General features: G+C 39.9%; 1 protein-coding gene across 5 annotated transcripts in view; it reads right to left on the reverse strand.

The window, feature by feature from the left end:
• The window catches only part of patj (PATJ crumbs cell polarity complex component), a 317,427-nt gene that overhangs the window by 290,359 nt on the left and 1,654 nt on the right, over nt 1-25,414 (reverse strand). For all 5 annotated transcript variants that reach the window (XM_072273781.1, XM_072273782.1, XM_072273784.1 and 2 more), the window contains exons 2-8: nt 24,896-24,954; nt 22,480-22,649; nt 21,777-21,989; nt 21,115-21,254; nt 17,243-17,438; nt 13,483-13,611; nt 7,059-7,262 (exon numbers count right to left, since the gene is read on the reverse strand). In XM_072273781.1, coding sequence (XP_072129882.1) covers nt 7,059-7,262; nt 13,483-13,611; nt 17,243-17,438; nt 21,115-21,254; nt 21,777-21,989; nt 22,480-22,649; nt 24,896-24,917 — 1,074 coding nt within the window. In that variant the 5' untranslated portion in view covers nt 24,918-24,954. The remainder of the gene's footprint in view (nt 1-7,058; nt 7,263-13,482; nt 13,612-17,242; nt 17,439-21,114; nt 21,255-21,776; nt 21,990-22,479; nt 22,650-24,895; nt 24,955-25,414) is intronic.

Raw genomic sequence — 25,414 nt, forward strand, 5'->3', positions numbered from 1 at the left:
ATTTTTATCCCTTTCGAAACTTGGTCTTATTCTTTATTCTGGAGACTTCAGTAACCTCTCCAGCATTCTCCTTCCCTTCAACTTTGTCCATTCTTCTCCAAACTGTTGAGCTCACCCACCTACTACTTAGTTTAAAACCCTATCGACAACCTTAGTTGTGCGATTTCCAGGATCCTGAACTCAGCCTGGTTCAGGTGGAGCTTGTCACATCGGAACAGCTCCCTCTTTCCCCAATACTGGTGCCAATGTCCCACAAATTCAAACCTACTTCTCCCACAACAATCTACGAGCCATGCATTTAACTCTCTGATCTCAATAATCCTGTGCCAATTTGCAAGAGGCTCAGGTAACAATCCAGAGGTTATTAGGTTTTTGTTCCACATTTTAATTTAGTCCTTTGCTGCTCACAGTGGCATGGATTGGTTGCTCATTCTTACTACAGCCCCCCACTCCCATATGTACAAGGAGCAATAATCTCAGATGCAGTTATGGATCAATTTGACCGTGTACACCTCTTTCCTAATACCAAAATGAGAAGCTGGGGAATCCAGTGAAATTCATCAACGATAATTTAGCCCAGTTCTCTGAATATTAGCAACCCCTGTAAAGGATGTAGAGCCCCAAATTGCTCTGCAGAATGTATTCATCCCATGAGGGAAACAGAAGCAATCCTAACCATTCACCACAGAGGATAATTTATGTAGCTACAAGCTTCACAAAGACAAACACAGGCTACAGCTAACATTAATCTGCTATACATACTTCCGGAATTTCAAATATCAAACAGAGAACTTTATAGCAGTATTTAAAGTTCTACAACATATGCCCATTAACTCAGAGAAGCAACAACTTAGTTTACATATCAAAAGAATAATTTGGCACTCACATCCAGCAAAGCAAGGCCATTTACCCCGAGACCCCAAGTGAATTGGATCAGTCAGATTAAAAAAGCACTATTGTGGAAAATAGCAGGAGGCCAACTCAAATGTTTAAACTGAACACTGCCTTTCCTACTTAAACCAAGCTCACAACAATGAGCTTAAACCCAAACATGGCAAAATTATTGGGTGACACAATGGTGCAGTTTGCAACACCACTGCCCCGACTGTACCAGAGACCCAAGTTCAATCATGACCTCAGGTCCTGTGTGTGTAGAGATTGCGCCTTTGCCCTGTGATTACTACCTTTCCTCCACCTCCTCTAGTCTCCTCCCTCATGCCAAAGATGGGTGGGTTGGTAGCTAATTGCCCACTAGAAATATAGAAGTGTAGGTGAGCAGTAGAATCTTGGGACAATCTATGAAAATGTAGAGAGACTATATTCTGGGATTAATGTAGGGTTAGCATAAATGTGTAGTTGATGGTCAGTAATGACTCGGTGGGCCGAAGAGCCTCTTTCTGTGCTGTACTGCTGTTCCTCAGAATGCAAAACCAAAGTTCAAAATTAAAAGTGAATTGATTGTCAAATTACATATATGTCACCATATACAACCATGAGATGCATTTTCTTGCAGGGAAACACAGAAAGTACAAGAAACACATAGAATTAATGAAAGACCACACGCAACAGGGCAGAAAACAGCTAGTGTCAAAAAAACAAACTCTGCAAATACAAAGTGAGAGAAAAAAAAAGAAATAATAATAATAAACAATCATTAAATATCAAGAGCATAAGATGAAAAGTTTGTGAAAGTGAGTGCAGTTCAGTGGGAACAGTTCAGTGATTGGGTGAGTGAAGTTGAGTAATGTTACCCTCTCTGGTTCAAGGGTCTGATGGTTGAAGAATAATAACTGTTCCTGAACCTAGTGGTGTGGGTCCTGAGGCTCCTGTACCCCTTCCTAATGGCAGCAGTGAGAAGAGAGCATGACCTGGAGGGTTCTTGATAATGGATGTGGCATTTCTGCGACAGCACTCCTTGTAGATGTGCTCAATAGTTAGGAGAGCTTTACCCATGATGGACTGGGCCATATCTGCTACTTTTTATAGGATTCTCCATACAAGGACATTGGTGTTTTCATGCCAGGACATGATGCAACCAGTCAATACACTCTTCACCACACATCTATAGATGTTTGTCAAAGTTTCAGATGATATGCCGAATATTTGCAAACTTCTACAGAAATAGAGGCGCTGCTGTGGTCAGGACAGATTTTCTGAAATGATAACAGTGAGGAATTTAAAGTTGCTTACTCTCTCCACCTCTAAACCCCTCTCCGTAATGAAGATTGGCTTATGGACCTCTGGTGAGAAGTTGTTACTGTAGCACCACTCAGCCAGATTTTCAATCTCCCTCCTATATGCTGATTTGTCACTATCTTGATCCGACCAATGACAGTGTTGTCATCAGCGAACTTAAATATGGCACAGGAACTGTGCTTAGCCTCACAGTTGTAAGTATACAGTGACTAGAGCACATGACTAACCACACAGCCTTGTGGTGCACCTGCACCGTGTGGTTGTGGGGAAGATGTTGTTGCCAATCCAAACTGACTGTGGCCTGCAAGTGAAGACATTGAAGATCCAGTTGCACAAGGAGGTATTGAGGCCTAAGACTTGAAGCTTATTGTTTTAGTTTTGAGGGGATGATAGTGTTGAATGCTGAGCTATAGTCAATGAAGAGCATCCTGATGTATGCATCTTCACTGTCCAGACATTTCAAGATTGAGTGAAGAGTCAATGAGATGGCATCTGCTGTTGACCTGTTATGATGGTAGGCAAATTGGAGTGAATCCAAGTCACTTCTCAGGCAGGAGTTGATAATTTTCCTCACCAACCTCTCAAACCACTTCATCACAGTGGATGCAAGTGCTACCGGACGATAATCATTGAGGCAAGTTACCATGTTTTTCCTTAGGCACTGCCATAAAATATTGAAGCCTGCTTGGGTACCTCAGAATGCACAAGTCAGAGGTTAAAGATAATGGTGAACGCACCAACCAGTTAATCAAAATAAGTCTTTAGTAATCGGCCAGGTACCTCATGTGGGCCGAAAGTTTTCTGTGGTTAAACCCAGCTATCGATGCACTCTTCTTTAAACATGTTTAGAAAACTAGTATTTTATTTTAAAATGTATGGTTTTAAATTATCTTAATTCATGATATCTAGGTGTTGTAGGGAAGAGCATTTACCATACTCCAATAGCTGACATTTAACTCCACCATGGACAGATGCAAGCCCGGCTGCAAAAAGATGAGGGTTGGACACGAGGCTAGAAACCGTTTCCCGTAAAAATCTAATGGTACAGAGATACCAGTAGAAACTCCAAAGGCCTCATCCCTGGGAGAGGAAGGAGCAGATGGGCTACACCCGGGATAACTTGAAAGACTGGCCCAGGACAGAGAACTCTGGTGAGCTGCTGCTGCCCCAGTAGGGGTGATGGACTTAAGTAAGTATTAGCCGACATTTGGTCTCCAATGAACGTTGTGAAAACTCCAATACATTTATCAAGACAATTTCGGAATCTGAGCCAGATAACAATGAAGGAACAGCAAGTCAGATGGAGTGCAACTTGGAAGGTCAATACTCTCATATTGCCATTCCTCTGGATGATAAAGAGCATGGATTTGGGAGATATTATCAAAGAAATCTTCACAAGTTGCTGCAATGCATTTTGTAAAAGTATGCATTACAGGCATGCCATGCTGGTGCTGGAGGTTATGAACATTTCGGGTGATTGAATGTGGTCTCAATTCAAGCATGCACCTTTGTCCCAGTTTGTATTAACTTTTTAGGTGCCGTTCAAGCTGCACCCTTGAGCCAAATGGAGAGAATTTAATCATATTCAACTTGTACTAGTGCAAAGACTTTGAAAAAAATGGAGTCTCATATTGTAGAACACTGTACACCTGATGAACCTTTGTCGCCATGATATTTATTTGGCAGTTCAATGCAAGTGTCTGGTCAAGGACCACAGAAATCTGATGGTGGAAGATTTAGTGATAGAAGTAACATTGAATAACAAGAGAAGATGGTTGGATGTTTTCTTGTTCAAGTCAGCCATTGCCCATATCTTTGTGATACATTTATTATTTACCATTTTTCAGTCTAACCCTAAATATCATCCACAAGAAAATCTGCATACGCTGAATATCCAAAGCAACACAGACAAAATTCTGCAGGAACTCAGCAGCGTCTATGGAAAAGATTAAACAGTCATAATTTCAGGCTGAGACTCTTCATCAGGACTAGGAAAAAATGATGAGAAGTCAGAGCAAGATGGGGGGCGGGAGGAAGATGTATAAGGTGGGAGATGATAGGTGAAACCGGGAGGTGCGGGGGGGGGGGTGAAGTAAAGAGCTGGAAAGTTGTTTGGTGAAAGAGATAAAGGGCTGGAGAAGGGGGGAATCTGACAGGAGAGGGTAGAAGACCATGAAAGAAAGGGAAGGAGGAGGAGCGCCAGAGGGAGGTGATGGGCAATAAGAAGAGGGAAGTGGGAGGGGGGCAATTTTTTCCAGTCCTGGTGAAGGGTCTCAGCCCAAAATGTTGACTGTTTGATCTTTTCTATAGAGGCTGTCTGGCCTGGTGAGTTCCTCCAGCATTTTGTGTGTGATACCTAAATATCATCCAGTTCATGTTATACCTGGGCTGTTGCAAGTAATCAGCACACCATGCAATCATTAGAGAACACTCTTGTCTCTGATCCAAGTGTTACTGATGAAGCTACTGGTAGCTGAACCTAGGCACTCTGAGAATCTCAGGCATTGAAATCTGGCAGATGATAGTCCTCCAACAACAGCTGCCACTTTCCTTTGTATTGGAAATTATTTCAGCTAGAAAGAGAGTTTTCATACTGACTGAGATGGCTGCTTTCTACAATGCTCAGACAAAATGTGCCTTAATATCAAAGTCAATCACTCTCAGCTCAGCTCTAAATTCAGCTCTTTTGATAAATTTATATCTAGGCTGTGATAAGAGACTGGAAAAGACTAGCAAATTTCTACAGATGTCCCGTGGAGAGCATTCTAACTGGTTGTATCACTGTCTGGGGTGGAGGAGCACAGGATCAGAAAAAGCTGCAGAGGGTCACAAACTGAGCCTACCCTATTATGGGCACGAGCCTCCTGAGCATCGAGGACATCTCCAAATGGCAACGCCTCAAAAAGATTGCATCCAGTTTTAACAATCCCCACCACCCAGGATATGCTCTCTTCTTATTACTACCATCATGGAGGAGATACAGGAGTCTGAAGACACAAACTCAATACTTTAGGAACAACTTCTACCACTTCACCATCAGATTTCTGAATGGAATATGAACCAACCCATGAACACTACCTCACTATTTTTGCTCTCTTTAGACACTACCTATTTAAATTAATTTTTAATACATATTTCTTACTGTAATTTAGAGTATTTTTATGCATTGCACTGTAATGCTGCCACAAAACAATAAATATTATAACATCATCATCAGGTGCCATGCCCATTTTGAGCTTTGACTGCCATGGCCCACACACTCCTGTTTCGGGTCAAGTGGGTCAATTCATTGGTATTCATTTCCAGTTCTCTGGCTACTGTCCCCATCATCATTTGTCTTTGTCTTCCTCTTGCTTTCTTCCCTTCAATCTTTCCCATAAATACTGTGCATTCTAACTCCTCTTTCCTAATCACATGTCCAATGAAATTATGTTGCCTTTTCATGATCTCATACATTATATCTCTTTTTGTGTTTGCTCTGTTCATGACATCCTCATCAGATATTCATTTCATCCATGATATTCTTTGCATCCCCCTCAAAAACCATATCTCTGCTACTACAATTCGTTTCCTCATGTTACTAGATATTGTCCAACATTCTAAGCCATATAACATAACTGGATGAACGTTAATATTTCAGTACTCTGAGGTGGGTTGTCATGCCTAGTTTAGTATCGGTCAGTATACACTTCATTCTCATAAAGGTGCCTTTTCCCATTCCCATTCTTCTTTTGATGTCCAATTCGGACCTGCCATCTGATGTCACCCAGCTTCTTAAGTAGCAAAAGTTCTGTACTAGTTTTATGTCTTCCCCATTTATTGTCAGCCTGCAGATAGGATTCTCCTTCTTTTTGGATATCACCATACATTCTGTCTTTTTGCAATTGATAGATAGACCCATTTTTGCACTTTCTTCAACAATTATATCAATTAAGTTTTGAAGTTCTTCCTCCGTACTTGCAATTAACAGTGTCATCTGCATATCTGAAATTATTGTTGTTTTCACTGCCAACTTTGATTCCCAAGATGTGTCTTATTTTTTGTAATATTGTTTCATTGTACACATTAAATAAATCAGGGGAGAAAACACTCCTTGTCTAACGCCTCTCTTGATTTTCGTAAACTGACTCACTTCTCCATCTATTCTTACAGCAGCAGTTTGTTCAGTGAAACAAATTATAACATATGTCAGTGATATTAAACCTGATTATGGCTCTGAACCAAGTGATGTGATCAGAACCCAACTGTGCAAAGGTGAGCACGTTATTAGTTAGGTCCTTTCCAACTAGAAATGGATGGTTTTCAATGAGCCACCTTCCACACAAGTATAACTAGAATTGCCATTTCTCAAAGTGAACGTGTATATGTATTATTTTGAGGTAAATATTGTTATTGCTTTACATTTCCCAAAAATGGCACAGATTCACATACAAAAACAACTAACAGACATAGGCCAATACGCTTTTTGAATATGCTCTATCACTCAGTATGATCATGACAAATCTTCTATCTCAAGATCATATTCCTGCTCTCTCTATTGCTCCCAAAGAAAATGTTGAGGATTACATCATCATAATTGTGGTAATTGTTAACATAATACTTTGCATATTTACTAAAATCAACAATACATGGAAGCTGGATAAACATGAATTATGAATTCATTATAATAAGTTCGGCTGCAATGTCTCAGGCTAGTTCCTTTTAATTATTCTCTATTTATAGTAAATTAAAAGTGCTATTTTTTTAAAGATTTGAGCCCAGTTACTAAATAGGAATAATCCTCAGTTTGATTGACACAAAATTTATAATTGGAAAAATAAAACTTGAATTTTATGCTATTATTGCAGATCAATGGTACTCACACTATTGGAATGTTCCCGAGTTGACATGGAAGGAACAACATTTAAATAGTCAGAGGAAAAATCATCCTGGGGATCTCTGGCCACCACCATGCAAACTCGATTACCACAGTTCCTCAAGACCTGAGCAATCTGTTCACTTCCCATCTCCTGGACATTTGTGCCTCCAATCTGTAGTATACGATCACCAGTCTTAAGCCGTCCATCCTACAAACATGTAATAAAATGTTTGTCACTTAACGCAAACAATTAAATCTTATGCCCGTAATGGGTACATCCATCGTCAGTAGTATCCCTCCAATAGCTACTGGGACATTAATGAACAGATATGCAGGCAGATTAAGGAAAGGTGTAAAACTAATAGGGTTGTTGTCATGGGAGACTTCAACCTCCCGAATATAAACTAGGACCTTCTTAGTTTAGAGGGGCAGAATTTGTTAAATGCATCCAGAAGAAGTGTTTCCCTTAAATTAATACGTAGAGATTCCAACAGGAAGAGGGGCAGTGCTGGACTTGGTGTTGGCTAGTGAGCCTGGCCAGGTGAGCAACCCAGCAGTGGGTGAGCGGTTTGGAAATAGTGACCACAATTCCTTAAGTTTTACTGAAGCTATCGATAAGATAAAGCGTTAGGCAGGAACTCGGGACAGTTAATTGGGAACAGCTGTTTTAGGCAAGCCCACATCGGACATGTGGAGAGTGTTTAAAGACAATTGTTCCAATCAAAATTAAAGACAAGGATGGAAAGGTGAGAACCTTGGGTGTCGAGAGAGGTGATAACTCAGTCAAGGAAAAGGAATATTATGTAAATCTTAGGAAGTAGAATCAAACAGAACCTTTGAAGATTATCAACAAGCCAAAAAAAGAAATCAAGAATGGAAGTAGGAAAGCCAGAAGGGGCCATGAAATGTCTTTGGCAAGTAGGACAAAAATATTCTTTATATACATCAAGAACAAGAGGATGACTAGGGAGAGGGGAAGACCACTAAGGATAAAGGGCAAAACATATGCTTGGATATGGAGGATGTGAGTGAGGTTCTTAATGAGTGCTTTACATCATTATTGACCAAGGAGACGGATGTGGAGGATAGGGGGATCCATGCTGAGAGTATTATTAAGCTGGGGCATTGAGATAAAGGAGAATTTAGTGTTGGGTTTCTTAAAGAGAATTATGGTGGATAGGTCCCCATTGTGTGAAGGGATATACCCCAGGTTATTGAGAGAGGGAACAGAATGAGATTGCTGGGCCCTTGACCAATATCTCTATGCTCTCTAACCACAGGTGAAGTTGTAGAGGACTGGTGAGTAGATAATGTTGTTCCATCAATCAATAAGTGAACCAGGAATAATCCTGGAAACTATAGACTGGTGAGTCTCAAGTCAGTGGTAGGGAAGGTACTGGAGAGAATTCTTAGGGATAGGATTTATGAGGATTTGGAAAACAATGGCCTAATTAGGGATAGCCAGCAGGGCTTTGTGCAGGGCAAGTTGTGTCTTACTAACTGGCTTCGAATTTTTTGATGAGGTAGTGAGAATGATTGATGAAGGTAGAGCTGTGGATGTTGTCTACATGTATTTTAGTAAGGTGCTTGACAAGGTTCCTCATGGGTGGCTCATTCAAAAGATTAAGATGAATAAGATCCATGGTGAACTGACCATTTCAATTCAGAACTGACTTGCTCATAGAAGAGACAGGGCAGTGGTCAAAGGGATTTATTCTAGCTGGAGGTCTGTGATTAGTGGAGTTTCACCGAGATCTGGACTGGGACCTCTGGTGTTTGTGATGTATGTAAATTACCTGGATGAAAATGTAAATGACTAGGTTAGGAAAACTGCAGTTCATATGAAGATTGGTGGTGTGTGATTAGTGCAGAAGATTAGCAAAGAGTACAGCGGGATATGGATCAGTTGCAAATATAGGGAATTGGTAGATGGAGTTTAACAACACCAAATGTGAATGTTGCACCTTCAAAGGTCAAATGCAAAGAGACAATACACTATTGAGAACAAGACCCTTAACAGTGTTGATGAGCAGAAGGATCTTGGAGTCCAAGTTCTGAAAGCGGCTACATAGGTTGATAGGGTGGTTACGGCAGCTTATGCATTCTTGGTTAGTCGAGGCATTGAGGTCTAAAGTAAGGAAGTTACAATAAATCTTTATAAAACTCTAGTTAGGCTGCATCTGGAGTATTGCATACAGCTCTGGTCACCCCATTGTAGGATGTTGAGGTTTTGGAGAGGCTTACCAGGATGCTGCCTGGATTACAGGGAATGTGCTATAACGAGAGGTTGGACAAAATTGGATTGTTTTAACTGGAGCAGTGGAGGGAAGAACTGATAGAAGCTTATAAGAATATGATAGGCATAGATAGAGTAGGTAGTCAGTATCTTTTTCCCAGGGCTTAAATGTCTAATACCAGAGGACACGCATTTAAAGTGAGAGGAGATAAGTTCAAAGGAAATGAGAGGGGCAAGTTTTTTAAAAGAACACAGAAAGTAATGGGTGCCTGAATGTGCTTTCTGCTGTGGTGGTAGAGGCAGATACATTAGGGACTTTTAAGAGACATTTAGATAGGCACATGAAGGTGAGGGAAATGGAGGGATATGGACAAAGTATAGGCAGGAGGGATTAGTTTAGTTAACCATTTGATTACTAATTAAATTGGTTCAGCACTTCATAGTGGGTCAAAGGGCCTGCTTCTGTGTACTGTTCTATGTTCTCTCTACAGGAGGTGCTGTAATGTCTCAAGAAGGCAACATGCATAAGCAAAGATCCCCACCATCTAGGCCATTCTTGCAGCTACCATCAGACACAAGCCTGAAGTTCCACAACACCAGGTTCATGAACATCTGCTTCTCTTCAGCCATTCAGTTCATGAATCAACTTGCATAATCCTAATCACTACAATGTAGCCAACATGATGACCATTTTCATCACTTTGCATGAAAATGGACCTTGTTTTTTGTTGTAATTTTTTCTTTCTTATAGATATTGTTTAATTAATGTTTTTCTCAGAAAAACAGCTTTTATGATGCCATGTGCCTGTGATGCTGCTACAAGTTTTTCATTGCTCCCATGTATGCATGGCCTTGTGTATATGATAATAAATTTTGACTTTATTACTTGAAAATTAAAGGGAATAGAAAATGATTAAGTTATACTTTCTTTAATATGCATAATAGCTCTTCAATGAAACGTTGATAAGAAATTTATGATACTTATCTTTTGCATTCATTAGGTTGGTTATGCTAAATGAACACTCGGTTGTCATCTATTGTGTTCCCAATATTCACTGCTCAAATATCAAGTGGGAAATATAATGGATAGCTAATGGCACATATTCCTCCTTGGTTACCAGTGCAAAATAAATGGTACACCATTGATACTGCCTAATCCAGCAGATAACAGATATAAAACCTAGTGACTATTATCATATTCCAATATATTATGGTTTCTTAAGGTTGTTTTAGCAAGGGGTAGTATTGGGGACAAGCTCTCACTACCTACTAAACATTCCCAAGGGTGTGCACCTCAAATAGCCTCTGATAACCAAGTGCAACTCCTGGCCTTCACATGTAGTTTAGCTACTAAGCCGGGCAGAACCGTTTCTACTGACAGAAGGGACAAAGGCAGATGACTGGAGACATAAAACCAGTCATTTCCGAGAGATGGGGCTCGTCAGCCGTGGTTGGCAGCTCATCGAGAAGGAAAACTCTGATCTCAAACCTCTGCTGCCTTGCAGATACATCCGCTCATGGGGAAGGCTTCAGGAGTAAACACCATGGGCAAAATCCAGAGCTGGAGCCCCTAAGGCAGTCCTGCATTGAGTTCAATGCTGACTGGCAACTCCTGTGACACTGCTGATACCAACTGTATCAGTCTTTGTTGTTCCTTTGGGTTCATTCAATGGGTGGAGAGAGCGGGAGCTTGCTACATAGACAACTGTTTGCTCTCAATATCATACTGCCCAGGCTTGCGTATCTAGACTGCTAAGACACAATATCCATGGTCAACTCTGATTGACGGAGACCTCAGGCCTCAGACATGATTTTCCTATAATAAGATGAAAAGGTGGCCTCAGGAAATGTTTCTTTTTTTTAGTTAGAAATGAAGCCTAATCATAATCAAGATTTTAAATAGTTTTCCTGGGACCCAAATTCTGAAAGAGTTCTTATTTAATAAACTATGCTGCTTGTTGTACTTGCTGAAAAGAAAATAAAAATGTCCTTCAAGGAAAATAATAGGAAAATTACAATGAATGAAAGGATTCATTACATGATCTGTTAATACAAGGAAAAAACAAACAAATGGAACAAAGGAAACAGTAAGCAACAGGAATTCTGCAGATGCTGGAAATTCAAGCAACACACTTCAAAGTTGCTGGTGAACGCAGCAGGCCAGGCAGCATCTCTAGGAAGAGGTACAGTCGACGTTTCAGGCCGAGACCCTTCGTCAGGACTAACTGAAGGAAGAGTTAGACGAAGGGTCTCGGCCTGAAACGTCGACTGTACCTCTTCCTAGAGATGCTGCCTGGCCTGCTGCGTTCACCAGCAACTTTGATGTGTGTTAAAGGAAACAGCAATCATAAACATGAGAAATTCTGCAGATGCTGGAAATCCAGAGCAACACATACAAAATGCTACCAGAATTCAGCTGGTCAAGCAGCATCTATGGAAATGAATAAACAGTCGACATTTCAGGCCAAAACATTTCTTCACAACTGGAAAGGAAGGGGGAAGATGCCAGAGTAAAGAGGGTCAAGAGGAAGGAAGATAGCTAGAAGGTGATAAGTGAAGCCAGGTGGGTAGGTAAGGTAAAGGGAGCGGAAGGAATCCGATAGGAGAGGGGAGTGGAGTAAAGGATTAAAGAAAGTGGGGTGGGACACAGGGGGAGGTGACTGACAGGTCAGAAGAGGCAAGAGGCCAGAGCGAGGAATATAAGAAGAGGGGAGGGGGAGAAATTTTTTTTTAACCAGAAGTAGAAATCGATATTCATGCTATCAAGTTGGTGGCCACCCAGATGGAACATAAGCCCTTGCTCCTCCACCATGAGGGTGACCTCATCATGACACAAGAGGAAACCATGGACTAACATGTCAGAACAAGAAATGGAATTTAAATGTTTGTCGTCAGGAAGTTCCACTTTTGGCAGGTGGAGTGGAAGTGCTCAGCGAAGCAGTTCCCCCAATTTACAACAGGTCTCACCAATGTGGAGGAGGCTGCATAGGAAGCATAGGACACAACAGGTGACCCCAGATTGGTAGGTGAAGCGTTGCTTCACCTGGAAGGACTGTTTGGGGCCATGAGTGGAGGTAATGGAGAAGGTGAATGCGCAGGTGGAGCACTCTGGCCACTTGCAGGGCTGAGTGCCGGGAGGAAGATTAGTGGGGAAGGACAAATGGACACAGAAATCACGGTGGGTGCGATCCCTCTGGAAAGCGGAGAGAAGGTGGGGTGAGATAAAAACATGTTTGGTAGTATGATCCCTCTGGATACGGCAGAAGTTGCGGAGAATTATGTTTTGGCAAAAACAGCACAATGGATGGAAAGAATACACTCGTAAGCATTGCTATGTACTCCTATAATGCTATGTTTTCACAAAAACAAATTTAATGTCCACTTACTGTCGAAGCACTCACGAAAAGGCTGGCACCTACTCCGGGGGGAAGGAAATGGACAAATAACTGACACTACTCCTAGCAACAAACTAAAGAGCAGAATTGTCAATAGCATCCCAAATCATCAGCCTCATCTTCTGGCTCCATAAACAGCAGAAGCACTGACATATGAACATGACTTCAATAAACTGCAATTCAGCATTTGTTAGGGTCATAATTATACTATCCAAATTATATTCTTGCACAAAAATATGAAGTTTCTCATCAGTTCCTCTATTCGATAAGTACTATTTAACTATATCTAGTTATATATAAAATCTAAAGACGGGTAAAAGGAAATCATTTATTAGCTTTCATTTGGTAAAAATCTAAAAATGGTGCTTAATTTTGTAACTTCCCAATTTTTTTTATTTATTTAGATATACAGCATGGTAACAGGTCCTTCAGGCCCAACAAGCCCACACTCTCACTTACATCTGTGTAATCAATTCACCGTCTAAACCATTTATCATTGCAATGTACGGATAGTGGAGGAATTGATCCCAAGTCTCTGGCACTGTAATAGCATTATGCTACCTGCTACACTACCACTACCGTGCCACCCAGTCTTAATGTAACATTAATGTTTCTACTGGCTTAAAATTATTTAGAAAACTGACAATTAATGAAAATCAAGGCTAAATTTTAAAAATCCTATAACATTTAAGATCTTTTCTATGATAGGCATGACATACAGTATAATGACACACAACTTGAAAATCTAATAGCAAATACTCAAACTTCTATGATAACAAAAATGAAAAAAAAATTACCCGATCAGCTAATCCTCCAGGAACAACAGTTTTCACAATTACTCCAGTTGGCTTTCCTCCTACAATTCCAAATCCGAGGCCTGACCCATCACTGACCAACTCAATTTCTTCCACATGCCCCCACTGTGTCTAGGAAGAATGAAAAACAAGTCAAAAATCAATCCTTACAAGGTGGCTGATCTGTAAACTAGCCCTCAATAACAATTACTTTTCAAAACTGCTATTTGAGGCAGCTCAACTTACCAAGTTATGTAACCATATCATTTAGTTTCTATTTATGCTAAAAGCAGAGTCTGTGACATTAAAAAAATCAACAATAATAGGAATATCTCACTTTAAAGATTGTGACTGTAGGGCTACATGTTGTACATCGAAATGAATTAGTTTTTGATTGTTTATCAATGCCATTCCTGGTTAAATATGTGACTGAACTGTAACAGACTGACATTCAGAACTAAAGTGCAATATTGATTAGTACTTGGTTATCTAGCAAAAAGTGGAATTTATTTTAAAAATTTGTTTTCAATAACAATTGTTGGTATGATATTCAATTGCTATTAATTTTGCTACATGATACGAACACCTGGCTTAAGATATGGAACCTGAAATCCGGAGAATATCTGAAGAAATTGATTTGTATTTTTTTTAGTTTATTGGATTGTTTTCAAGAAGTAACTTTGCCTCAGATCATCCATTTGTGTAGCACAGCATGAACATATTTTTAAGTGATCATTAAATATAGAAGTAAATTGGTGAATGGGATGGTTGGAGCTCTAGGTAGAGACAAAGTTTTTGATTACTATCTGAAGTGTGGTGACATATGGGAGGATGAACAGGAGTGTATTGGTACATTTCAGTCCCAAAACAGTAACAGATGAGCGTTCCAGCAGCTGATGAACTGGACAGGAAGAGTGGTGATTGTAGAAAGCGGATGAGTAGAGCAGATACGCAACTGTAAGCTTACTTTGGCTTCTACCGTGATTTCAAAGCAGAAACGGTCTGAATATATACCAGAAGATTAAACGAGGGAAGTGACAGGAGTCAGAGACAAAAGAACCGACTACACGTTCGGCACTTTAAATCAGCACTTCCAATATTCTAATATTTTAGTTGAAAAAGATATGTTCCAGTTCTAATTTAGACGCTGTCTGGCTAAGAGAAACAAGGAAAATGTAATCTTCAATTACTACCTCTGAATACTAACTGGTGAAATCTACTGAAAGCAAAATCAAACATCAGGTTAGAGTAGGATGAGCCTGACGTGGTAACCAGACAGGATGTCAAGATTGAACTCGACCAATAAATTTAAAAAATGAGGTTATGGTCTTCCTCCATGTCCACTGTTTAAATCTATGCCTTTGAAGGAAATGTGGAAGTACTTCTGTGAGTTAGTTGAAAGAATGCTGAGTTTTGAGTTATTTAATATGACTTTAGATAGAAACTACAGCTCAAATATATTGCTTGAGAATACCAGAGACTTCCAAGTTTTATGAATTACACAATTTCAGACGTCACCAAATCCATGGTATAACGATTTGACAATTGAGACACGAGAGACTGCAGATGCAAGAATCTAGATTTTTAAAAAACTGCTGGAAGAAGTTACTCAGTGGGTAAGGCAGCATCTGTGGTGGAAAAGAGGTGATCAGCGTTTTGTATCAAGACCCTGAATCAAGATTGAGAGTGAAGAGGGAAGACATATCTCTTTGCCTCAATAGCTGCACTGTACTCACCAAGTTCTTCCAGTAGTTTGTTTTTTGGATCATACAAATCTACCTAGTTCATTAATGCCCTTCAGGAAAGGGAAGCTGCCATCCTTAACTAAGATCCGCAAATCCAGTTGGCCCTTACTGCTTCCTCATTCAGGTACAATTAGAGTTGAAAATAAATGCAGGATTGCCGGCAGGATCCACATCCTCATCCTATTAATTCAAAAATTTTAGAAATTTTCTCTCACTTTGTTCCAATACTTCTTAGTTACCTGTCCAAGTTCAAGTTCAAACCTACTGGTCATTTAATCGTGCATATATACAATATACCTCTGGACTATGGTGCACCTACACAACATACATTACATACAGTACATAAACCAAAATATTATACTGTAAATAAGTTAATAAAATTCAAAATGAATGCAGTGAAGTGCAGCACAGGTAAACAGCTCTATGCTAGTGACAAGACCTCGGTGGTGGTAGGGTATTTATTAGTCTCACAGCCTGAACAAATAAACTGTTACTCAGTCTGGCAGTCCTCCTCCTGATGCTTTGGTACCTCCTTCCTGATGGTAGTGGGTCAAGGAGATTGTGGGATGGGTAGTAAGGATCTTCAATAATGCTTTGGGCCCTTCATCTCAAATGCACCCGGGAAAAATCATAAATAGGGGGAAGGGAGGCCCCAGTGATCCTCTCGGTGGTTTTTACTGTCCTCTATAAGGTCTCGTGGTCCAATGCCTTACAGAATCTGTACTACACAGTGATGCAACCAGACAGGGCACTGTCAGTGGTGCTCCTTTAGAAATTTACTAGAATGGGGTGGGGAGCTTTGCACGCCTCATTCTCCTCAGAAAGTGTAGACTCTGCTGCACCTTTCTGACTAATGAAGAGGTATTGTGGGTCCAGCATAGATTATCCATTATGTGCACACGAAGGACCTTTGTGCTCTTCACTCTCTTCACAGCAGAGCCATTGAAGTGCAATTGAGAGTGCTCAACCCGTGCCTTACCAAAGTCCACAATCATCTGTTTTGTCTTGCCCATGTTGAGATCCAGGTTGTTGTTCTCACACCATTAGAAACGCCTCTTCTCTGTATGGTAACTCATAATTGTTGCTGATGAGGCAAACCACTGTAGCAGTATCATCAGAGAACTTGATGATGTGATTTGCGATGTATGTGGCAGTACAGTTGTGAGTCAACAGCACGAACAGCAGCATATGGAGCATGCAACTCTGGGCTCAGCATGCTGGAGCTTGAGATGTTGCTGTCAACTTGAACTGACTGGGACTTTCCATCAAAATGCCAAAGATCCAATTGCAGGGAGAAGTGTTGAGTCCCAAACAGGCCAGTTTACCCACCATCCTCCGAGGGACAACTGTGTTAAACGCTGAGCTGAAGTCAATGAACAACATCCAGACGTATGAGGCATTATTTTCTAGGTTGGACAGGACAGGGTGGAGGGCCAAAGCTCTGGCATCAGCAGTGGTCTGGTTTGAGCAGTAGGCAAACTGGATAGGGGCCCAAGTAGCTGAAACATGGGATTTTATACAATCCATTACCAGCCACTCAAAGCACACTGATAGTCACATTGTTATTTAATGGTAATAATTTGCTGTGTACATACATCCATTGATGCTTCTGGACACATCTTCAGTGATGTTCCAGGAATCATCGGTGTTTCGGGTCTTTCAACATCATACAACCTCCTCCAGGTGACCCAGCCGGGGCTGATCAGACCCCAGCTTGTGTCCAGATGGCTAGCTACTTATGACTCCATGGCTCCCCTCTTTTGAGCCACAGCCATCTTGAGGCCCTCTCTGCCGCATCGGTGGTACTGCGGATGGCTCTCCTCTTCCTCTTTCCCTCGATGTCCAAAATGCTGAAGGCTCTAACTAAAGAATGGGCTATGAATCCCGTTAGATAAATTTCAGAAGGCAAAAGAAATTCCTAAATTTTTCAGCTTCTTTAGAAGAGAGCATGTTAACACCAAAATTAAGACTTAAGTTTTACTTTTACTCTGACTTCTGTAAAACCAATCAGAACTTACTGATTGTGAAGAGAAAGGTAACGTTGCCATATCTGTTGGGGAGGGGGTCCTGTGAGGAGATCCTCTGGCAACCACCAAATGCACTGATCCTTTGGTCTGCTGGAGCATTGCAATGGCTTCTTGGTGAGAAACAGTCTCATCCAATGGTGTATGATTCAAGGCCAATATCTGATCTTGTTCTTGTAATCTGCCATCCCTATGAACAAAACAAATGAAATGATATGAGTTTTGGCCAAAAAAAGGTTGTAATTTTCAACTATCTAATGTTTTGCAGGACATTTTTAATAAAAAATATAATGTAAAGCTATTAACAAGGGTAAGCCTTGTTCATAAGTTGGAGGATGACAATGAACCAAAAGTTTTCAAACATTTAACTCATATTCAAATTCAGTAATATTATTGAGCATATTTAATCACTTTAAATGCAATTCTCACAAAGTATCTGATAAAACATAAAACAGCATTTATAAAACACAAATAACATTGTAATCTGCACAAAGGTATTTCATGGAAGCCAACTGAGAAGCCAAAAGAATTACACCAAGTAAAAGAAGACAACATTAGGTTTAGGAATGGAAGGTTAAAGGCACCACATTAATAATGTGGTGAAGAAAATGTCTTGTTCACTTGATCATGTCAATGTCTGGAGTTGGAGAAACAATGAATCCTTGAGCATTAAAAATTAATCTGCTGGGGGAACACAATGGGTCAGGCAGTATCTGTAAAGTCGATGTTTTGGGTCAAGACCCTTCAGCTGGGCTGAAAGAGAACAGAGACAGCCAGTACTAATGAGGGTGTTAGTGGATATGTGCAGGAGGAACTGGGTGACCAGAGCAGGTACACAGCTGTCCTACAACTCCTTCCTCACCCCCATCCAGGGACCTAAACAGCCCCTACAGGTGATGCAGGATTCAGATTAATTTATTTGTCATATGTAAATTGACACATACAATGAAATGCATTTTGTTAGCAGGCCTGAATCCATGTCTGGTGGGGGATGGAACTGGAGGCCTATCATGGGGTTAGACTGTGTATATGTGTGGGTGGGAGGAAGGAATGAAGCTTGTTTTTGCTGTTGCTGTTTGATGCTTATTGAGTTATGTACTGTTCCCCGGAGCATTGCAGGCATGCTAGGATGGCACCAGAATGTGTTTGACACCTGGGCCAGAGGACCGAGGGTAACAGAGGAACTGAATGAAATTTGCATCAGGCAGAAAATGGTGTTAGGTAAACCGATGGGACTGAAGGTTCATAAATCCCCAGGGCCTGATTGTCTACATCCCAGGGTACTTAAGAAGGTAGCTCTAGAAATCATGGATGCATTGGTAATCATTTTCCAATGTTCAATAGATTCACGATCAGTTCCTGCAGATTGGAGGGTAGCTTATGTTATCCCACTTTTTAAGAAAGGAGGGAGAGAGAAAACAGGCAACTATAGACCAGTTAGTCTGACATCAGTGGTGGGGAAGATGCTGGAATCAATTATAAAAGATGAAATAGCGGCATATTTGGATGGCAGTAAAAGGATAGGTCCGAGTCAGCATGGATTTACAAGGGGAAATCATGCTTGACTAATCTTCTGGAATTTTTTGAGAATGTAACTATGAAAATGGACATGGGAAAGCCATCCGGATGTAGTGTACCTGGACTTTCAGAAAGCCTTTGATAAGGTCCCACATAGGAGGTTAGTGTGCAAAATTAGAGCAAATGGTAGGGGGGTAGGATACTGACATGGATAGGAAATTGGTTGGCAGACAGGAAACAAACAGTAGGGATTAATGGGTCCTTTACAGAATGGCAGGCAGTGACTAGTGGGGTACCACAAGGGTTGGTGCTGGGACCGCAGCTATTTACAATATACATTAATGATTTAGATGAAGGGATTAAAAGTAACATTAGGAAATTTGCAGATGACACAAAGCTGGGTGGCAGTGTGAAATGTGAGGAGGATGTTATGAGAATGCTGGGTGACTTGGACAGATTGAGTGAGTGGGCAGATACATGACAGATGCAGTTTAATGTGGATAAATGTGAGGTTATCCACTTTGGTGGCAAGAACAGGGAGGCAGATTACTATCTGAATGGTGTCAAGTTAGGAAAAGGGGAAGTACAACGAGATCTAGGTGTCCTTGTTCATCAGTCATTGAAAATAAGCACACAGGTACAGCAGGCAGTGAAGAAAGCTAATGGCATGTTGGCCTTCATAACAAGGGGAGTTGAGTATAGGCGCAAAGGGGTCCTTCTGCAGTTGTACAGGGCCCTGGTGAGACCACACCTGGAGTATTGTGTACAGTTCTGGTCTCCAAATTTGAGGAAGGACATTCTAGCTATTGAGGGAGTGCAGCGTAGGTTCATGAGATAATTCCCAGGATGGCGGGACTGTCATATGTTGAAAGATTGGAGTGACTGGGGTTGTATACACTGGAGTTTAGAAAGATGAGAAGGGATCTGATTGAAACATAAGATTATTAAGGGATTTGACACGCTAGAGGCAGGAAACATGTTCCCAATGTTGGGGGAGTCCAGAACCAGAGGCCACAGTTTAAGAATAGTGGGTAGACAATTTAGAACGGAGTTCAGGAAAAACTTTTCCACACAGAGGGCTGTGGTTCTGTGGAATGCTCTGCCTCAGAAGGCAGTGGAGGCCAATTCTCTGGATTCTTTCAAGAAAGAGTTAGATAGAGCTCTTAAAGATAGCGGAGTGAAGGGATATGGGGAGCAGGAACGGGGTACTGATTGTGGATGATCAGCCATGATCACGGTGAATGGTGATGCTGGCTCAAAGGGCTGAATGGCCTACTCCTGTACGTATGCCTATTGTCTATTGACACATGCGGCTGCCCCCAGCACACTCTCAAGTGTGTTGATTGTTAACGCAATCAACACATGACACTGTATATTTAGACGTACACATAACAAATAAACTTGAGTCATGACAAGTCCTCCACTTTTTCAGGGTCTACAAACTTCATTACGTACAGCAGAAGCAGGGCAGTAGATAATCTTTGCCTTGCTGTGCTAAGTTGCATATTCTCTCATGCTGAGGTGAATGCACTGACGATGGCTTGGGACTTGACCTCTTAATGCAAATGTAAATCCTGCCTGTATTCCTACAGACCAACAGCTGTGGCTGGACTGCCCAAGGTCCTTAATTCAGATTGCAGTAATTTGAGCTGTCTCAACATTTTGGAACTAATTATCAATTACAGCATATGAACTTCCAAGAAATCAATTAACATCAATGGCAAGGAGAGTGTTAATAGTTCATCCTACAGCAAGTGCGGAATCCCTCTATTTTAGGTCTTAATTGATGTTATAGATCTAAAATAAAAACAACGTATTTTCCTTCTTTTGTTTCTGCCATAAAATTAATTCTTCCTTATCCCCTTTATTTCTCTGTCTGCACAGTTCCACTCTTAATTGAAGCAACATTTAGTCCTTGCTAATTTTATTTGACAAATCTTCAATCTAATTAATTCAGAGGTTACACAGCAACTCTGTTCACTTAGGTCCCAGATGCTCAATACACTTTGCTATGTCTTCATAATCTGATGATGATTAAGCAGTTAAGAACATGCCTACTCAAAGCTACAATATTTAATTCTGATGCAAATTATCTGATAAATGCCTTCAAGGTCAATGAGTCAAAGATGCTAAATGAAGTTATATTCCCACAAAATAACAGATACACACAATATAGCAGGTTATTCCAAAAATTAATCAGTTGCATTGGACAATTCTTTTATAAGAAAATATGAACACAATTGGAACATAATAGCACAATGTAATTTCTCAAAAAATTCACAGATTAATTTTCTAAATTTTAAGCTTCAAGATTATTAGTACCAGATGTAATTAAAGCATAATTTTACCTCTCTGCAATGCTTCCTTTCTGTATTTCCCGTATAAAAATACCAAGTTCATCCAAATTATCATTTTTAAGACCAACCACACTGAATCCTAGGCCTCCAGTTACTGGTTTGTGCAATTCAACATGTTCTACTTGTCTTCCCTGATGAATAATTTCAAAAGTAGAATTAATACAGGCAAATATTTGATTATAGTTGTTATACATAAATATCTAATTAGCCTAACAACTGATTTAACAAGGACATTTGCAATTACATGCATATATCTAAATGGAAAGTAGATAATTAACAGTATTATGCAGAATTTCTCAAAAAAAATCATTGAAACTGTACAACTGTGATTAAATTAGCCAATCATTAAGTACTGTGCTGCAGGGATAATTTGAAAATGTACATCTCTGTCTGTGATGCACCTGAACACCCTTATCAACATTCACACAAAAGGAGCAATTTCAAAAAAAAGTTATAAAAATAACCATATTCTTGCAATTCTGTGTTTACTGTTTCGCTTTCACCACTTAGCACAAGAATGATTAAAATTTCAAATTCTCAAGACAAGCTAGTATTATCATAATCATACCCCACCATTTTTAAACAGTATCGAAGTGCTGCTTGTCAGTCTAATATTAATTTATTGCACCATGTTAAAAAAAATAAACACTAACCTGAGCTAAAATTTGAATAATATTATCAAACTCCTCTTGTGTTCTTTCAGGGGTCTGCAATGATCTTGTTTGGTCATAAAATGGAGTATCAGGAAATAGTTTCGCATCTTCTGCTAGAGCTGCCTTATTGATAGAATGTTCTGCATTGAACACCAAGAGTCCCGTTTGTGAAAAGTCAAAATCAGACGATGCATTTGTGGACATGCGGTTCAGCTGTGGACAGATACTAAATTAAGTTATTTTAAATCCAGCAGCAACTGTACTCTGTAATAAAATTGATACACCAAAAAATAGGTTTTTTTAAGAAATCCAAAATGGGACAGTATAAGTACCTGTTCCAAATCATAAAAGATTCACTGAAAAATAAAATTAAGGGGCAATATCGTACTCACTCTAAATTGATTGCTGCATAATATGGACAAGTGTAAAAAGAATAAGTGATTTTAATATGTAAAACAAAAAAGAGGAATGTGAGAAGATTATACAACACAGCTATCTGACTGAAACTTAGTAACATCATGGCAAATCTAAATTGTGAACAGCACAAGGAAGCCAAAGTTATCTTGTAAATTAGTATTCAAATAAACATAATTTTGCAAAAGTTAGATCAAGCATTTCACACCTCACAATGAACTATATTTTTAAGTGGATTTCATGAAGATGGAATCAAACATGCAATAACAAAAACGATTTAAGCACTTGCCTGTTTCTTCAACTGTTTGATGGAATGCTGAAGGGTTATTATTTGATTGAACAAAGGGCTTTCAATTGTATCACGGAAAATGTTTAGCTTCTCATGTTGAGATGAATCTCCTCTCTCATGTAATCGTGTCTGCAAGCGACCCAGAGCTTGCAATACCTGCTGTTTATCGACTGTGTAATGAAAATTTAATTGAAAAAAAATTAGCATTAGTTAATTGCATCCCTGTAAGCACTTGTAACACCATGCATTGTAATCTATCAATTGTGTTGTAGAATAAAATATTGGAATGAAGGACATATTAGTAGAGCAGGCATATCGAAATGTGGAAGTTGAAGGTTTGATGTAGAAATGGTGAAACTAGGAAGTGGCTGATATGAGTGGCATGAATGGTAGACTTGTTCAGTCAGAGATTCTGCAGCAGAGCAGAGTTGAAGCATTTTAGGATGGAGAGCACCAAGTTGTAGATGAAAATGTAATGGCAAAAGAAATTAAACTAAATTATAATTAATTATAGACAGGTCATTCAAAGTCAAAGAAAACAGTGTATAAATTTTTAAAAATCACAAAGGAAAATTACAACAAAATATTCAGTCTTGTATCTAATATGGATTTCCTCAAAATATGCTTCCCACCACATTTCTCCTTCTACATTCTATTGATGAAACTATACCAATCCCCTTACTGTAAAAAGTAATATAAAACAGCACCACCAGAACACATATGTCAGGCTGCTGTTCATTGACTAGTTTGGAATTCAACACGATCATCACGTATAAATGGAATAATAACCTTCAAGAGGTGGGCCTTTGCACTTCTCTCTGCAACTGGATCCTCTACTTCCACTTTGGCAGATCTCAGACAGTGAAAACTGGAAGCGACATCTCCTCCTCATTGACCATCAACACAAGTGTGCCTCTGCTTCCTACACACACATGACTGTGTGGCTGTGCCCAGCTCCAGTGACACCAGTGTAGTTAGACAACTCGGCACCTCTCACTCAGTGTTAGCAAAACTAAAGAGCTGATTTTTGACTTCACGAAGGGGAAGGACGGCAGAAAGTTACCAATCTATGTTGGTAAACTGTTTTAAATTCCTGGGCACTGACATTTTGGATGACCTGCCCTGGGCATAGATGCAATCATAAGGAAGGTATGCTGGTGTCTTTATTTTCTTAGAAGGTTAAGGATGTTCAAGTTGTCACTGAACACACCAACAAATTTCTACAGATACACCACTGAAAGTATCCTTGCATCATGCTCTGGAATGATAATTCAAATACTCAGAATCACATGAAGGAGAAGAGCATAGTAGACTCAACCACTACTACATTACTGGCATGTCTCTCCCCACCACTGGTAGTAGCTACGAGATGCTGACTCAAGAAGACAACAATTATTGTCAAAGATCCAGGCCATTCTATCTTCTTGTACCTTCATTGGGCAGAAGGTGCAAGAACACTGCTTCCTATCAATCATTCTGAAGATTAGCTTTATTTCTCACATGTACATTAAAACATACAGTAAAATGTGTCATTTTGTGTTAAATCAAATCAGTTGGGCAGTCCGCTGGTGTAACCATGCTTCTGGCACCAACATAGCATGCCCACAGCTCACTAACATTAACTGTACATCTTAGGAATGTGGAAGGAAACCAGAGCACCTAGAGGACACCTACAGGGTCACAGGGAGAACATACAAACTCCTTACAGGGAAAAACATGAATTGAACCCTGATGAGTGAAAGCTGGTGCTCTGAAGTGACGTGTTAACCACTATGCTACCATTCTACTCATGAGCTAACCTGCACAACTCTAATCACCTTCGCAGGACAACAGCACTATGACCACTTTGCAATACTATGAACATTTTTCATTCTAATTATGTTCTTTCTTGTATAACATGTATTTTTTTCTTGAATGTTGTGGACCTGATGCTATGTGATTGTGATGATCTTTCTCATTTAACCTATACATACATGTATTTGTGCATTTGACAATAAATTTGCTACTACTCACAATGAGTCAGTCATGAGATACCTGAAGTTAGTAAACATTTTGTGTCCAGCACAATTCGGATCTGCATCCTTTCTCACGCTTGGGGGTATCATGTCTTACAAATCAATTTAAAGCTTAAAAAAGTATTTTTTATTTGAAAGGAATGGGGTTGAGAGGCAGAGCAAGCTCATTGGCCTTATGGACAAGGAAGGCAAAACTGGCAATGGGGCTGGGCCAGCTGATAAAGCAGTGTCATTAGAGTGGATGACAATAGATTTTCTATGTTAATATGTTCAATCATGACAAGAGAAGAAAAAAGGTACAACAAACAAGAATTCTCAAAAACTTCAAGACACTATAATAGACTGCTAATATTTCATTGCGAGATAAAACCAAAAAAAACCCTAATGGATTGAGAAAGTACCTGCTAAAGGATTCTCTGGCATGATTATATCTTCCGTTGTACGGTATTTTTTAAAGAATCTGTAATGAAAGAAATGTTAGAAATGTGAAATATCATATCCATACAGCAACCAATTCAAATCAATTTTATTTCTATATTAATATTGCTTTACTACACTGCATGATGGTACTTCAGAGACTGATTAAGTCAATTTTAAAATTGATAAAATCTATACTTAAGCACTTAAAGGAAGAGACTGTAAACATTGGGAAAGTTTACACCTTTTTTAAACGAACTTTTTGTCAGCCACACAGACCCCTGTCAATACATTCAAAAATAGGATTTACATGAGAAATAGGAGCAGGAGCAGACCATCTGGCCCATTGAGCCTGCTCTACCCATTCAATAAGATCATGGCTGATCTGACCATGGACTCATCTCCACCTACCTGTCTTTTCCCCATAACCCTTAATTCCCCTACTATGCAAAAATCTATCCAACCTTGTCTTAAATATATTTACTGGGGTAGCCTCCACTGCT

Source organism: Mobula birostris, chromosome 12 (assembly GCF_030028105.1).
Source record: "Mobula birostris isolate sMobBir1 chromosome 12, sMobBir1.hap1, whole genome shotgun sequence".
Classification (NCBI taxonomy): domain Eukaryota; kingdom Metazoa; phylum Chordata; class Chondrichthyes; order Myliobatiformes; family Myliobatidae; genus Mobula; species Mobula birostris.